Here is a 17,332-nt window from a genome sequence, read left to right on the forward strand (position 1 = left end):
AAGGGAAAGGGACCAGAGAGGCGCTCAGCCAAATACGTAAAATGGCAGAAACGGCAAAGCGAGGCACACGACGTACTAGGGAGGTGACAATAATCACCTCCTTAGATGTCCAAAATGCTTTTAATTCTATCCTAATGGGAGTCATTTTAGAAGAACTAGAAAGAAAGGGCGCACCGGGCTATATGAGTGTAGTGCACAACTATTTAAGCAACAGGAGGAATCGGGTTAAACTCCCCTCCGGGAAGGGGTACCAGTTTGAGGTGAACGGAGGGGTGCCACAAGGGTCGGTGCTGGGCCCACTCCTGTGGAATATTGCATATGATGGGGTCATCAGAGTGCCAACAGGAGTGGCTCTGGTGGCGTACGCCGAAGACCTGAGCGTGGTGGTGACAGACCATAAGATCGAGCGAGCGGCAGAAAAGGCGCAAAGCTCTATAAATAAGGTGCTAGTGTGGACGGAGCAGAGAGGGCTCAGACTGGTGGGCAGTAAAACTCAAGCGGCCCTGATAGCCGGAAGTAGAAGACTCCCGGAGGTGACACTGACCGGCTTTATGGTTCAGTGGTAGAGCGTTGGGACTATAAATCCGGAGGTCGGGTGTTCGAACCTGGGTTGAGGAGAATTTTTCATCTGTGGCAGAGATGGGAATTACCTTAGACCAGTTTCGAGCATTCACCGGCTACCCTAGGATGCAGTTTTCCTAATTCGTAAGGTAAATACCGGAGTAGTAAGAACAACTAAGACCTTCTGCAGAGGCACCTCTAAAAAGCATTATGCGGGTCACTCTGTAATTGGGCGCAAGCCTGTTGAGGGCCCAGAACAAGAGAGGAATAATAAATAAATAAATAAATAAATAAATAGAGCGAACAAGGATAGTGGTGGGGAAAGAAATAGAGATAGATAAGAGCCTGAGCTACATGCAACACGTCCAAAAAGCAAGAAGAATGGCTGAACAACTTAGCCGGTTGATGGCGAATACGGGGGGACCGAATGAGTGGAAGAGAAGGTGCTAGCCTCGGCGGTCGATAGCGTGATACTATATGGATGCGAGGTGTGGGGAAGAGTAATAAAAAAAAATGGCCAAGGACGTGGCGGATAAAGTTCAGAGGAAAATGACCTTAAGGCGTATAGGACAGTATCAAATAAGGATCTATTTGTAGTGGCCCGCACACCTCCGCTGAGGCTAAAGGTCTGGGCGAGATAGAAGGGAAGAATATTAAAGACGCACTAATTGCATGGAAAGAAGAGTGGGAGGAACGAGAGTCGTGGACGAAGGGACTGATAGACAATCTAAAAAGCTGGGTAGGAAGAAAGCACGGGGAAGTTAACTATTTCCTCACACAGTTTCTGACCTGGCATGGGGAGAATGGGTTTTACCTGAAATCGATAAGAAGAAGAGAGAGGGATACCTGCGTAGATTGTGGTGAGCTGGACGATGCAGGACACGGAGTGCTAAATTGCCCTAGATGGGAACGTGAAAGATACCGGGTCCCTATCAGGGTATGGGAAATGATAGAGAAGGAAAGCATAGTGAAGATAATGTTGGAAAGCGAAGAGAAATGGAAAATAATTGCCCACCTGATTGAAAAGATAATAGGCACGCGAGAAAAGGAGGCGAGGTAATAAAAGGGATTAGGGAAAAACCCCTCTGGAAGAATGCCTTAGCGATACCCAGAGGCGGAGTTTTCCAAATTGCAAGGGAGAAGGGGTGAGAGCCCCACACTACCGCCGGCCGACAGATACAAGGCGGCGATGTGCGGTAGGAACATTCCCTAATTCCCTCTCAAAAAAAAAGGAAGCGCCGGCCAACGTTAAGGACCAAGTTTTTCAGATCGGAGGGAAGCACAGCCTGAGTTCCACTCACTTGCGGGTGCACCACGAATATATGGGCAAGTCGCTGTGGCTGTTGTTCCGGTGTTGCACCCGGAGGTGGACATCATTGAGGCTCAGGCAAGGTGCATTGCATGACGAGATGGAGGGAGGCCCTTTCGTTGGCTGACAGGGTGCGAGGACCAGTGGACTTTCAACTGGCTAGAGAAGACCGTTCCTTTTATTAGGCCCTGGGATGACGCGTCTCTGGAAGTTCAGAGGCATGGTAACCATCAAGGTGATGACTGTGCCTTAAGGGGTCCCGGATGACACGGCCACCATCTTGAAGCGCCTCCAGAGGTAATATCCTTGTTTCAGAAAGAGCCTATAGAGGACGTCTCGGGGGGTCTCGCACGTTACCAACGATACCCAATGCCGTTGCGACGGAAGGAGTTCATCCCCCAGTATCGAATTCGAAGGGGCGTCGGGATTACTACCACTCGGAAGAGGTTACCAGGACGCGAAATAGCGGGCTCCCTCTTGTGGTTGGCTGTGATGCTTATGGAGTATTTGCCTACAACTAATTCGAATGTCTTAAATCAAGGAGCAGCCTCTAACTTCATCACAGCGCGGAGGCAGGAGGTTATCGATCTGACGTTGGCCTCCCCTATGAATAGATTATAATACATCACCAGGATACATGATGAAGGGCACTAATTAATTCAAAAAAGATAGGTAGAGATTAATCGGGAGAGACTTTTTGAAGGGATTCGGTCTTCGACTAAAAGTAGACCACTCCGGTCGCAGCGAAAAAAATCCTTTGGGAGTAGCCAGGGCGAATTTGATTTGTTTTTGACCTTTACCGTTAACGTTCAGTGCCAAGTTGTCCGCCGCGAACGATTTAAAAACGGATTGACCTTTATCGTTAAGGTACTTTGGTCGTTCTTCTTTGGCTTTTTCCCAAACTTTTGCGGTGCCCCTCGAAATATTCAAGACACATAGCAGACTCTTTGGCACATAGAGCAATTTATGAGCTTAACATACCTTTATACATGTCCACTGGGCATAAGACATAAAGGGCTTAAGGAGCGGCAAGTGGTCCGTGAAAGAGCCAAAGGACTTTCAGAAAGCAGATGCTACTGGTTCGACGTAAGAACTATAGAAATCGCGGAAGGGGAAGAATCCGCCGATAAAAAAACCATAGTAGCAGGGAAAGGGGGTAGGAAAACTTAAATATGAATGTGGGAAATCCGATGGTGGAATCGATGACAGGGTTGCGGAAAAAAGTTGAAAATTCCGACGATACAAAAACCCTTTATTATATAGAAAAGCTACAGTTAATCCACAATTTCCGGTTCCGGCAAGGTATATTTGCCCTTAATGATCTCCAGCACCTTCGGATTCAGTTTGTTCTCATCCAATAGGACTTCGGCCAACTGTGGTAAATTATCAAAGACGGAGGGGTTCAGGTCGCTGATCAGGTTATTCTGTAGGTCGATGTAAGACAACTTAGACAACCCGGCGAACATTCCAGGAGAGATATGCTTGAGCGTGTTGTTGGCCAACCTAAGGTTTGTGAGCGAGCCGAAGTTGTCAAACGCTCCTGATTTGATCGACTCGATTTCGTTAGCGTTCAAGCTTAACCGTCGCAGTCTGGGCAGAGCTGGAACTGTGCCCGGTTCCAAGACCTTCAGCTTGTTACCGGACAAATCGAGATAGTCCAAGGATTCGAGTGCGCGAAAAATCTCGGCGGGTAACACTTGGATGCCATTGTGGGATAGGTCCAGACCTCTCAGCCGCGACAGTTTGTCAAAGACGTCACCCTTAAGCTCGCGCAGCTTATTGGAGCCGAGGTGCAGAGTTCCCAAGCTCGGTAGTAGATCAAAACTGGTCGAATCGAAGTGTCCGATATTGTTATTGTTTAAACTTAGCGATATCACCGAGTCCAAGCCGCGGAAAGTCTCCTTGTCGATCGTCGATAGGCGATTGTTGCTCAGTGAAAGCGAGACCACACTCTTCAACCCATCAAAGGCTCCAACCTCAATGTTCTCCAGGCGATTTTCCGTTAAGAACAACGTCCTTACATGAGACAGTCCGGCGAACGTTCCCGACTTTAACACTTTTAAGTGGGTCTTTTGAATCCTAAGCTGTTTGAGCTTCCCTACGCTTGAAAAACACCCGGTCGCAAGCTCTTCGACTGGAACATCGGAAATTTCGAGAAACACCAACGAAGGAAGCTCGACGAAGGTGGCACACGCGATGTGCCCAATTGGATTGGCTTTGATGTGGAAGTAATCGACGGACTTAAGTCCTTGGAATGTTTCGGCGTTAACACTTTGGAGGCGGTTCTCGCTGAAGTAAAACGAGGTGAGCCGGTTTAGGTTCTTGAAGGTACCAGGCTCGATGCGGTTGATTGTGTTTTTGATCACGTCCAGGTACTTGAGGTTGGGCAAATTATCAAAAATCCCATCTGCAAGCTGGGTGAGGTTGTTGTAGCTTAGAAGAAGCCTGTTTAAGGAGGAGAGGGCGTCGAAAATCCCAGCCGGAAGAAACTCCAGGCTATTGCTGGCGAAGTATAAAGTATTCAGCTTTTTCATTTGTTGAAAAAGACCTGGGGGTATTTCTTTCATCTGGTTTTCGTTTAAGTAAAGTTCTTCTAAACGGCCAAAATCGTCGAACGATTTCGGTTCAATAGACGATATCTTGTTATTCGACAGTGAAAGAATCTTTAACCGCTTCAAACCGTGAAAAGTGCCCGCTGAAATTTTCTTCAGCGCATTTTCGGTGAGTACAAGCTCGTTTAGCTGCGAGTTTCCCGCGAATGCATCGTCTGGAAGCGTCGAGAGAAGGTTGCCTTCCAAATTGAGGACGTTCAGCTGAGTCAAACTAGTAAAAGCGCCAGCGTCTAAGTCTCTTAATTTATTATGCGCCAAGTTGAGGGAATCCATCCTTGGAAGGTTCGAAAAGATGCCATTCGCTACTGCTTGTATTTGATTGTGGGATAGGTCAAGCGAAGATAACTCCTTTAAATTGGAGAAAAGATCCTGATCAAGTGCCTTGATGCGGTTTCCTTGTAGATTCAGCACCCTGAGCTTCCTCAAACTTGTAAATAAACCTGGAGCTAAGTTCTCCAGTTGGTTCGCGTTCAATCTAAGTTTTTCCAAATTCACCAACCCCTCGAAGGTATCTTCATCCAGTTGCTTTAGGTTGTTTTCGTTGAGCCAAACTTCATCGAGGAGTCGCAACTTTGCCAGCACTCCTTTTGGGAGCACCTCCAGTTTGTTACCCAAAAGCTGTAGTTCTTTCAAATTCGGGGAGTTGTCAAACGCCCCCGCTTCAATTGCGGTTAGGTCGGCATTCTGCAAATCCATCACGGTTAAAGAGTGCATATCGTCAAACGCCCCTTTGGCAAACTTTTCCACCGTGGTCGCGTAGAAATGAATTTTTTTCAAATTGAAGAGGCCACTAAATGCCTTATCGTCGATCGCTTCCACTTTACTAAAACCGATCTGGAGCTCTTCCAGTTTGTTTAAACCAGCAAACGCCCCGCTGGGTATACGGGTTATGTTACTGAAAACGACTTTGAATTTTTTTATCTGCTCGAAACCGTCAAACGTTTTGGAGTTCAAGAAATTCACGTCGCTGCCTTCCATCTCCAAACCTTGAAAGTCTTCTGTATCGACCTTGTCGTGGGTAAAACTCTCCCGAACGCCATTCCTAAACTGTTCTAAGGACCGCACTTTTTCACACGAGATTGACTTCCAAAACCGATAATTGCAATCCTTAGATTGCGTTCCGACTACCGCAAGAAGGAGCCATAGGGACACGAGCAGTGCTCTGTCCATCATCTAAAAGCATACAGATTATTTGTGAAGTACTTGCCAGTGTATCGGCCTGTGACCTCCTTATGCACGAAAATGTTATCAGCACCCAATCAAATAAATCCCCACAATTGATAAGTTTGTTTTTCGTTTACAATTCCAGTACCATTTACGAAACATCAACTCCCTTATCTGAGGTCGCCTACAACAGGTTTATTTTATTTTCGTATAAATGCCCAAACATATACTGAATAGAAAAAGAAAGCACGGCGATGATATTAGAGGAGAAGCAAAATTAAATACAAATTGATGAGTAGTAAATAATAAGTAATAAATAATAAATAATAAATAATAAATAATAAATAATAAATAATAAATAATAAATAATAAATAATAAATAATAAATAATAAATAATAAATAATAAATAATAAATAATAAAGTTACTGACGAAACAGTTTCAGTGGAAGAGCCAACCCCAGGAGTTGGTAACACTGTGACCTTTCGCCTGGGACTTTTTTTCGTCAATTTACATAATGGCCATAAGTCGACGAATAATTTTAGACGATTAATGCGAATCTCGGCAACGTAAGTGATTAAAAGGAAGATTTCCAGCGACCTCGAAGATTCCGAATATATTCCGAATCGCGAAACCGTCTAACCTTTCGGTTCTTTTCCCAAGACCGTCAAGTGAAGGAAGAGGGTCAATGCCAAAAACGCTCAGGTCAGTTGATACCTATTTATACGCATCACTTTAGGAGTAGTACTTATGAGACAAGAAGAATGAGTTGTTCCACAGAAACGAGGAGCTGGATTGGTTACTAATTTCGCTCCCTTGCGCGTTCAATCTCGAAGTACTGATTGATCCAAACCCATAAATTCCTAGATCCCGTACAATGAATGGCACCTTTGATTGGCAGTTCCAATTTACGGCCACTCAAAAGTAGGTAAGCCGACAGCTACAGACGTGGGAAGAATTACAACGTGCAGAACCGGTTGTTGGCATTTCTACGTTTAGTGCCTTAGTCATCACATTGCTCTTTTAACAGATGTATCAAGATTTTAGAAGCAAGTTCTCGTGCTAACATTTTCTGCCACTACCTTCACCTAGTACAGCAATCATTTTTAGAAAACGTAGCACAACCACAGGAGCGCATGAGGTGCAAAATCGACATAATGTAATCTCCCCGCGTTTACGTTCTCCTGATACAAATTTCTTTTTGAAAAACCGCCTCAGGTCAGGTGCGTGTTTGGAAGTGTCAAGGTTCCACAAATGCGCATGAAAAAAAACATACCGGAATCGCAAACATCCCAGGAGGCGCAAAATCTGCGTACTAACGCCTTTCTTAGAATTATAAGCTCCTGATACCAATTTTTGAAAAGGGAAAATATTAATCTTATACTGTTATAGTGATCAAATTTTATTTAATATTCTTACGTATTTTATTTTAAAAAAACTGTAATCAATTGTATCAAGATCACAGAAACGCGGCGATGTAAGTCATTTATTGATGACTGGTGCAAGGGGAAATGAGGAACCTATTGACTTAGACCTCTTAGCAACAGAACATTGCATTTAAAAAAAAGGTCCACCCACAGGTTTTGACTTTGTCGCTCTTCTTGATGCGTTTTGGCAAATAGATTTTGCCCCCCGTCGCATTTCTGCGATCGTGATACATTTGTTAGATTCCTTTATTTTAATGTATCAGGGTCGCATAAACGCGGCAAACGTTAAGCATCTCACGTATTAGGTTCTTCAGATACAGAACTATCAGGATTGCAGAATCGCAAAGAGGTACAAAATAATACAAAAGTAGACATTTCCTCAAACCCTCGTAGAGTCTTTGAATGAAATCGACTTTGTTCAATTACTCAACGAGGGTGCGAGGAACAGTCTACAATTGGTACGAGTGACGGCATACCCCTCACATAATCAAGTTCTTGTCAATCTTAAGATTGAACAGAAACTAAAAGCCCTCATAGAAGACTTCTGGCGTCGTTAAGGTTCCCCTAGCCTCTAAAACAGACTCTTGAATTGTAGACTTAGGCCATTAAGGCTCCAGAAATTAAAAAAAATACCATAATGCACGGCCCTAGAAGGTCCATGGATGTTTCTGGAGGCTCTTGAGAGTTCCTAAAGATTCTGTACGACTCTTGGACTCCAACGCAGACTTACACAGGTCCTTAAATTTTTATTTATTTTTGAGTGGGCGGGGTTTCAGCCAAGGCTGCTCTACGAACCCAACCCACTATACATTTTCAAATATCCATGCCCGGATTCGAATCAGGGACCCTTAGCACCACAAACTGAACTGCGCCACACGGGTCTGGCTAAATGATAGACCTCGTGATAGACTTTTAAAGAGAGGAGCAACTCTGCGAAACTCTAGAAGCTTTTGAAAGAGACTTTCGGGATCTCCTGGAGATTATTTGCCATTTCTAGCCTTCATAGAAAAACAAAGGCTTTTAAATGTTTTTATTCTAACTCGGAAAAGCCCTGAAACAGAAGGTCTTAAGAGCTCGGTTATTCGTGAGAGGGGGTAATCTTAAGGACGCTTGAAGTGGAGATTCTTCAAGACACATCTCTAAATTTTGGGAAGTTTTTGGAGATAACTCGCCATTCTTCAAGTGCTTCGAAAGCCAACCCAGGTTTTTAAAGGCTTTTAAAAATTCAAATTCGGTTGGTCCTTAAATGTTTCTTACGCCCCTTTCAAGGGCGAATCTTGACGACTCGAAAAGCTTGTGGAAGACTCATTGCAAAGTGTTTGCGACTCTAAAAGGTCTATAATGATCGTTTAAAGGGTCTTCAAAGCACAACCTAAACCCTCTTTTTATTGGCTCATACGGACAAAGATCATTAAACGTTGATTAAAGACTCTTTAGAACGCTCTTATAACGACTAAATGCCCTTAAAGCGAATTAAGGACTTGGAGACTTAAAGATTCAAAGATGTAAAGACTCAAATGACTCAAAAGGCTTTTTGAGAAAACTCCGCGAACTTTAGAGGCCCTTAGAGACCTTCAATTACCCAAAAAGCGGCAGGTGCGGGTCTTGGGGTGAGAACAATTAGAACCGGGGGGCCTTGGGGGTGTGGTTTTAAAGTCTCTAATAATTTTTTATTCTAATGCAATACTGCGAAAGGTTTCTAGAAGCTATGAGGACCTTTAGTTGTCTTTTAGAGTCTACAAGATCCTTTGAATGAAAAGTAAGGCAGGCATGAACACATTTTGACCTTGAGATTTGCGCATGCGTCAAGTTCAAAGTCATTGATGTAGCGATGAGTAATTTGACCTCTGCGCCAGCGATTCAATGTCGTTGAAGGTCAAACGGTGGGGTTCGTTCCTGAACTTAATGTCAGTGAAGGTCAAAGGAAGGAGAAATCCTGGCTTTAGTTCAGCAAAGAACCCACGTCTATGAGCTTCAGTTACATTGATCTTCAGCGACTTTGAATCACATAGATCAAGTTACACATTGTTATGTAAATGACCTTGAACTTAGCGCAGATCTCAAGGTCAAAATGTGCTCATAACAGCCTATTACGTATAGGAAGTGTCTATTTACTACATACTCTCGCATAAAAGAGCTAGACACCTTTTTTTTTTACAAAAGCAGAGGCAGAAATGCATCTTCCATGTATAAAAAAAGAGGTAAGAAGGAGAAAGCGATTGTTTGGGGTAAATAAGAGAGGATAGTTTTTCTTCTAATATTTTTTTCCATTTTCACAGACATGAAGACTTTCTATAAAGGTAGACGAAAATATTAATTGCTTCTTCGGTGTGGAATTGAAATTTCTTCCCAGCTGTTTGCACGGACCGATTATAGAATCCTCTAGGGTGCTTCGCCGTGGACTATATTGTTATCTTCTTTGGAAGTGCTCCGAAAATCTTCGCCCGCAGTGCGAATATAACTTGATTTGGACGATGGCTCTCTCTTGGCTCTCGGAAACATCAAGTTTGTGTCTATAACCCTCTGCAACAACGCATACTTGACACCGCAAGGAGCGCAGAACAAATTCCTTCGAATTGCAATAAGCTCATCGTGGGGCGTAAGAGGCGCTGACATCTACTGGGACCCCACAAATAACTGAGTACACCCAAACAGCCGTGGAGGAAGATTCTTCTGCAATAGAGTGTTTGAAGTGTTGGTCTCCGCCTTCAGCCCGGCCATTTGACTGAGCATAAATACCGGTAGTTAATTGTGTTGCAGCAAACCTCGTCTGATTAGATTGTGCGTGGTATCAAATGAAGCGCGCTTAATTAACATGAATTTCAAGATTAGTCCCCGATTTTTAGGACGTTAAGGAGTTTGGTAATTAAATAAACTGTTTCAAACCAATGTAGATTATGAGCGACAAATGGCCAAAATTTAACCAGTCCCTTGACCATTGTCTATCTATTACTGAAAACAAGATTATTCTGCTGTCTACTATTTGTAGAATGAGAGAATAAATTTTCTTCTACGGAAGCCGATCCTTTATTATAATTCAAGAAATAAAGAGCACATTTTTGTACATTACTTTAATGGCATCCACGTCAGAGGCGCTCAACGGATTTCCACCCAAGTGTACTTCCTCCAAATAACGAAAATTCGTGAGAAAATCTCGAGGAATGCACGTAATGGAATTGTTTTCCAGGTTTAAGATGCGAAGCGAGACGAGTCCTGCTAACGAGTCGCTATTAACGTGTCTTATTTCATTGTTGCCCAAATTCAACTCCGACAAGGACGGCAAATGAGCCAATGCGACATTCGAAATCTTGCACGATTCCAGACTAAGACACTCCAAGCTTAATGGTAGCGAGAGCGTGTCCGCGCCGAGTGTCGCGAAATAATTCTCATCCAGCACCAGGTTTCTGAGCATCTGAAGGGACGCGAGCATTCCCGAAGACAAGCTGACGATACCGTTACAGGACAGGTTGAGAAATGTCACGGCGGGCGTCTCGGCGAATACGTCGCCTTCGATTACCTGCAGGCGAGGTGGATCGAATGTAGGCAATTCTCGCCGAGGTCGATGGACGACAGGCCCAACCCTTGGAAAGCTCCGACTTCGATGTGACTTATCCGATTCTTGTTCAAGAACAACTCGTCCAGATTGCTCAGTTCTTGAAACGCCCCCCGATTTATCGCCTCAATTTGATTGGAGTTAAGGTCGAGTCTGGTCATCGCGGGACTGCCCGAGAAAATTGCCGCCGGTAACTGTCGTAAGCGATTCCCCTCCAGGTTGACAGACTCCAAGCGTGGTATGCATCCAAAGGTGTCGGTTTCAAGCTGCTTGATCTGGTTAAATGCGAGATCCAAAGAGGTGAGGCGAGGAAGGTTATCGAAGAGACCTTTGGGGATAGACGTTAGCTCATTGTTTGAGAGGTTCAGGTCGCTCAAGTTTAACAGTTGAGCAAATGTTCCCTGGTGCAGATATCGGAGTGAGTTTCCGCTGAGGTTTAACGATGCTAGTGAAAGCAGCGGATTGAGTAACTCGCGGTGCAGTTCGACGAGGGAGTTGTTCTCCAAGCGCAGGACCTCCAAGTGTGGCAAGCCTAGGAAGACTTCCGGATCTAAACTCTCGATGTGGTTGCGGTCGAGGTGCAGCGAAGTCAGATGTTCAAAAATAAGTTTGGGGATATGAATTAGTTTATTGCGGCTGAGGATTAACACTCTAAGACGATCCAAGTGGTCAAATGTCCCAGGCTCAATGCGGTCAATGGAGTTGCTGCTCAAATCCAAAATCTCCAAAGAAGTCAATCCGTGCAACCTGAGGGGGTAGCTTGTGCAGTTCGTGAAGAGTAACCGTTTCAATTGACAAAGTCCGCTAAAACCCTCGTTGTCAATATGGGCGATTGCGCAGTTATCCACGTGTAGTTCTTGCAAATCGCTTGGTATTGCAAACGCTGAACTGGGAATAGTCTTCACGGCACTCGACGTAATTGACAGTTTCGTAAGGGCCGAGAATTCGGCGAACCAAGACGGGGCGAGATATTCGATAGTGCTATCCTGCAGTCGCAACTCTTCAATCTTCTTTGCCGACGTTTCTGCTATTGCTTCCTTAAACGATTCTGCGCTGTGAATGCCTTGGCAGCATAATAAAGATCCAAATAACTCAACGTTACGATTTTTTAGAGCGGAATCCATGCCTGAAACAAAGAAAACGTGCTTTTCTTCAAAACCTGAACCTCGACCTGAACAGTAGCAAAAAAATGTCCGGGAAACTACCCCTCCCCCCACTTTTTTGGACCAAGGCCTTGGTGAGGAATTCCCGGTGACGTAACCCAGACGATTATTGAAAAAACCAACTCATAAGATCCGACCCCCCCCCCCCCCCCCCATTCGATTTTCCCGGCGACAAAAGTCTTGCTGAAGTCGGTTTCCCCGTGATGTAACTAAGGAAAGACCTCGTTTGTGTTGGTTTTGTTTGGTAAAAATTTTCGAGTTTAATTCTAAACGCAGAGAAAGGGTTATCGAAATATTCTTTGCTTTTAACATAAATTCCCGGAAATTGTCAATCAATCTTTCTTTGCTAGGCTACATACGCCCCAGTCTAAAGATTTTTAAGGATAAGGCAGTACCGGGGTATCTAGAGGGTATGAAACACCTCAAGGAAGATTAGATCTCGAAATTATCATGAAAATGACTTTGCCTGGGGGGTATTCTATACTCCTCAGATCCCCCGGTACTACTTACTGCTGTGTTGCCATCTCTAAAGTCTCACCGACTTTGTGGTTCAATGGTAGAGCGTTGGGCTATAAATCTGGAGGTCGGGTGTTCGAACCTGGATTGAGGTGAATTTTTCATCTGTGGCAGCGATGGGAAATAGGTACCTTAGACCAGTTTCGAGCATTCTGTCGGCTTACCGAATTAGGTTTTCCTGCAGTTTTCCTAATTCGTAAGGTAAATACCGGAGTAGTACAGAACAACTTAAGACCTTCCGCAGGAGCACCTCTAAAAAGAACTATGCGGGTCAGTTTGTAATTGGGCGCAATAAAATAAAACAAAAATTTGTTAAGGATAAGGCAGTACCGGGGAGGCCTAGAGGGTATGAAGTACTCTCCAGACAAACAAAAGGAAGATTCGATGGTCTTCTCTCGAAATTATCATGAAAATGACCAGGTCCCTAAACGTTTTTGGGGGAAAAATAGGCATTGGGGAATGTGGAGGTATGGAATATTTTTCGGGAAAGGACTCTTATTTTTACGAGGTAGCCATCGACTTTTCCTTAGCCTGTGGGGTATTCCACACCCCGAGACCACCCGGTACTACTTTCTGGTTTATAAAGATTTTCAAAAGTAATGCAGTAGCGGGGGGTATGGGGGTATAGAATACCCACCAGGCAAACAAAAGAAAGATTCGATGTCCCTCTCTCGAAATTATCATGAAAATGAACAGGTCCCTAAACGTCTTTGGGGGAAAAAGAGGCATTGAGGAGTGTGGAGGTATGGAATATTCTTCGGGAAAGGACTCTTATTTTTAAGGGGTAGCCATCGACTTTTCCTTAGCCTGGGGGGTATTCCGCAACCCCGAGACCCCCCGGTACTACTTTCTGGTCTACAAAGATTTTTAAAAATAATGCAGTAGCGGGGGGTATGGGGGTATAGAATACCCACCAGGCAAACAAAAGAAAGATTCGATGTCCCTCTCTCGAAATTATCATGAAAATGACCAGGTCCCTAAACGTTTTTGGGGGAAAAAGAGGCATTGAGGAGTGTGGAGGTATGGAATATTCTTCGGAAAAGGACTCTTATTTTTAAGAGGTAGCCATCGACTTTTCCTTAGCCTGGGGGGTATTCCACAACCCCGAGACCCCCCGGTACTACTTTCTGGTCTATAAAGATTTTTAAAAATAATGCAGTAGCGGGGTGTATGGGGGTATAGAATATCCACCAGGCAAAAAAAAAGAGTCGATGGCCCTCTCTCGAAATTATCATGAAAATGACCAGGTCCCTAAACGTTTTTAGGGGAAAAAGAGGCATTGAGGAGTGTGGAGGTATGGAATATTCTTCGGAAAAGGACTCTTATTTTTAAGAGGTAGCCATCGACTTTTCCTTAGCCTGGGGGTATTCCACAACCCCGAGACCCCCCGGTACTACTTTCTGGTCTACAAAGATTTTTAAAAATAATGCAGAAGCGGGGGGTATGGGGGTATAGAATACCCACCAGGCAAACAAAAGAAAGATTCGATGTCCCTCTCTCGAAATTATCATGAAAATGACCAGGTCCCTAAACGTTTTTGGGGGAAAAAGAGGCATTGAGGAGTGTGGAGGTATGGAATATTCTTCGGAAAAGGACTCTTATCTTTAAGAGGTAGCCATCGACTTTTCCTTAGCCTGGGGGGTATTCCACACCCCGAGACCCCCCGGTACTACTTTCTGGTCTATAAAGATTTTTAAAAATAATGCAGTAGCGGGGTGTATGGGGGTATAGAATATCCACCAGGCAAAAAAAAAAGATTCGATGTCCCTCTCTCGAAATTATCATGAAAATGACCAGGTCCCTAAACGTTTTTAGGGGAAAAAGAGGCATTGAGGAGTGTGGAGGTATGGAATATTCTTCGGAAAAGGACTCTTATTTTTAAGAGGTAGCCATCGACTTTTCCTTAGCCTGGGGGTATTCCACAACCCCGAGACCCCCCGGTACTACTTTCTGGTCTACAAAGATTTTTAAAAATAATGCAGTAAGCGGGGGGTATGGGGGTATAGAATACCCACCAGGCAAACAAAAGAAAGATTCGATGTCCCTCTCTCGAAATTATCATGAAAATGACCAGGTCCCTAAACGTTTTTGGGGGAAAAAGAGGCATTGAGGAGTGTGGAGGTATGGAATATTCTTCAGAAAAGGACCCTTATCGACTTTCCCCCCCAGACCTCCCGGTACTACTTTTTGTTGTGTTTTGGTCTCTAAAGATTTTTAGAATGAGGCACGGGGATATAGAGTATCCCCCAGGAAAACAAAAGAAAAGGTCGATTGTCCTCTCTCGAAATTATCGTGAAGTGACGAGGTACCTACACTTTTTGGAAGGGAAACGTAGCACCGCGGAATCTGGAGGTATGGAATATTCCCCAGAAAAGAAGAAATGGAATACCCCCTGGCAAACAAAAGAAAGATCGATAACTTAAAAAGCTTGCATACATTTTCATGTGCACTTAAAAGGCGGCCTGTGCTCCCTGTAAACAAAATCAAACAGGAAATAGACGTGTTTCATGTACAGGGTGTGTAACAGGTGCTCGCTGCAGGCTTAGATTTGATTTCGAATTTACAAATTTGCTTGTATAGGAAATTTTATGCGTGTGCCGTTTTATAATGAAAAAGAAAAATGCAACTGAAGCGCTTTCAGATACGAAGCGAGTGTGCAAGCAGATAAGACTCAAGACGCCACAGTGTTTCCGGTTCTAAAGGCTTTACATGTATAAAAAAACGTCAACGAAGCTTGGCTACTATATTAGGAAAAATTGGGTGGGAGAGAGAGATTCTTAACCAAACCTTCAAGGCGAACCTATGTAAGTCTGAGCGCTTCATTTTCGAACGCTCAACATTCATTTTCAACTGTAAGTTACAAGACGAATTCGAATAATCGAGGTATACGGAAGATCTAAACAGTCGCGTAATCGTATGGGAGATTTTTATTGAGAAAATTGAAATTAATTGCCGCATTACAAAGTAAAACTGTGCCGCCAATACGACGAAATTGTCGTGTTTGTGTTTTTTTGTGGAAACATTTTCGAATTTAATTTTATACAGTTCAGGTGTATGTAAAAAGAACGTAAGTACTCAATTATTGTGTGAAGTAACTATTAACCTAAGTAACAGTGGTTTGAATGTTAAGGATTTTGAACCTTGTGCCTAAATTGGAAACCAAGGTAAAGTACGAGGAGTATATTCATTTAATGAATTTATGCGCATAGGTTATAAAGCAGCAAAACGTATTTCGAAGAACGAAAACAGCAACTATTCTGAAGTGTATTTGGGAATTGTAACGCTGTAAAAACTACTTGCGATGGAAGAGGACGACAGAAAGAATAGAAATTAACGATTCTCGTTTTAAGGATTTTAGGAATAAAGTTATTTGAGGTTTTAAGTTTTGGAAGATATGTGAAATACGTTTCAGAACTTGCAAAATTGTTTGAGTTTAATTTTAAAGCTCTCTTGAATAAAATTTTGAGGTTTTAAGATTTGACTCTGTGAAACAATTGAGCCACAGAACTTTTTTTAGTTTTGCTTGAACCCTTTGCATTTGTTCTTTGCAAAAATTTGAAATGCATAATTTCATTTCTTTAAAATGCAGCGCAAGTGCAGAAAAATCCTTTTGGTTCCCTCACACTACCTCCTAAAGTATTCATTCGTTGGGGAAATCCCAGAGCACGACCTTGCACCGCAAAACAAGTCACGTAACCGGAACATCACCAGGTTACAACCTTGGTCAAAAATCCAAGATGGCGGGGGTGCCTAGTTTCTACTTTTGATACTTGGATCATACAAAAAATGTGTAACGTATCAATAAACATCTGCAACTATGTAGATCCTCTAACGAAGTATATTCTCCTGATAATCAAAACTTCTGCCAAAGAATTCGCCAATCAAGATTAGAGATGCGAAAAAAGTGCGAATTTTGTTGGAAAAAGTACTCCTAGTATAATTTTTCTTCCAAAAAATCATCAGGATCACAGAAACGCCCGAAAGTAGGTATAGGTAACTTCTAATTTTAAAAATTATTAATCAGGATCACAGGACATTCACGTTTTCAGAAATTCAAAAACGAAACAAAATCGCACAAAACTATAGAAGCGTTTTCTTAGGGGCATTTTTCGAAAGAAAAAAAATCTCTTTATGTGATAATTTTGTCCGTCTGTCCTTCTATCCGTTTGTTACTCGTCTAATCGAGAACGAAAAAAGAGAGCGATGCCAATCGATTCAGTGCTATTGAATGTGAGCCGCATTAAATGTCTGGTTTCCGAATGATATTGGAAACAAATTCCTACTCTGAAGATCGCATGCGATTCTTCGTATCTTGATGAACAATGTTTTTAGTATGTATCGAATGTCGAATGGTGTAATGAGAGTTGCCTATTGGCTGTCGTGATGAATGTTGTATCTGCTTTGATTATACTCCTTTTTTAGGGTATTGGCCCTGCTTCAACAATGAACTACAAGTAAAAACAATTTGTTCCTATACGGTACTGACATTGATTAATGTATTTTTTTAATGGTGTCGTGAATGTTTATAACAATTACACTAAATTAGACAGAAAAAGTTAAAATTAGATTGTTTTCATTTCTTACCCAAATAGTAGGAGGATTTACGCACAAATTATTTAATTCATGGTCGCACAGTTAAATTTTAACTACCATGTGAGATGGCGCTACTTGCAAGGTATCTAATCGTAGATCATGATAGTAGGCTGTGGTGCATCCTATTTTATAATTGAAAAGGTATTTTTATTTGTTTATTTATTTGCTATAAAACAATTAATTTTGATTTATTACTGAATTGGCTTGGCCCTCTTTGTACCTACCTCAAAAAAGTACCTACAATTTACATACCTGTATTATTAATTTTCATATTTCTTCCATTTTTCAATTCGATTTCAATTTTGGTTTCATTTTCAATGTTATGAATTGTTTATTTACTAAATATTTGCATGTCTTCTGCATTTATAGATCTTTGTCGTAATCCTGAACATTGAAATTTGTCAATTCAACTCAAAATACCGCTAAAGAAGATGA

General features: G+C 42.8%; 1 protein-coding gene across 1 annotated transcript; it reads right to left on the reverse strand.

The window, feature by feature from the left end:
* Nucleotides 1–3,101: 3,101 nt before the first annotated feature.
* LOC116161468 (protein artichoke-like) lies at nucleotides 3,102–16,949 on the reverse strand. The gene is made up of 4 exons (XM_031474821.1): nucleotides 16,889–16,949; nucleotides 10,590–11,751; nucleotides 10,143–10,515; nucleotides 3,102–5,655 (listed from the first exon to the last, which is right to left on the reverse strand). Exons 2-4 carry the CDS (start codon nucleotides 11,747–11,749, stop codon nucleotides 3,145–3,147), a joined length of 4,044 nt encoding a protein of 1,347 aa, XP_031330681.1. The 5' UTR covers nucleotides 11,750–11,751; nucleotides 16,889–16,949; the 3' UTR covers nucleotides 3,102–3,144.
* Between the last annotated feature and the right edge of the window lie 383 nt (nucleotides 16,950–17,332).

The sequence above is a fragment of the Photinus pyralis genome, unplaced genomic scaffold, assembly GCF_008802855.1.
Source record: "Photinus pyralis isolate 1611_PpyrPB1 unplaced genomic scaffold, Ppyr1.3 Ppyr1.4_LG10, whole genome shotgun sequence".
Classification (NCBI taxonomy): domain Eukaryota; kingdom Metazoa; phylum Arthropoda; class Insecta; order Coleoptera; family Lampyridae; genus Photinus; species Photinus pyralis.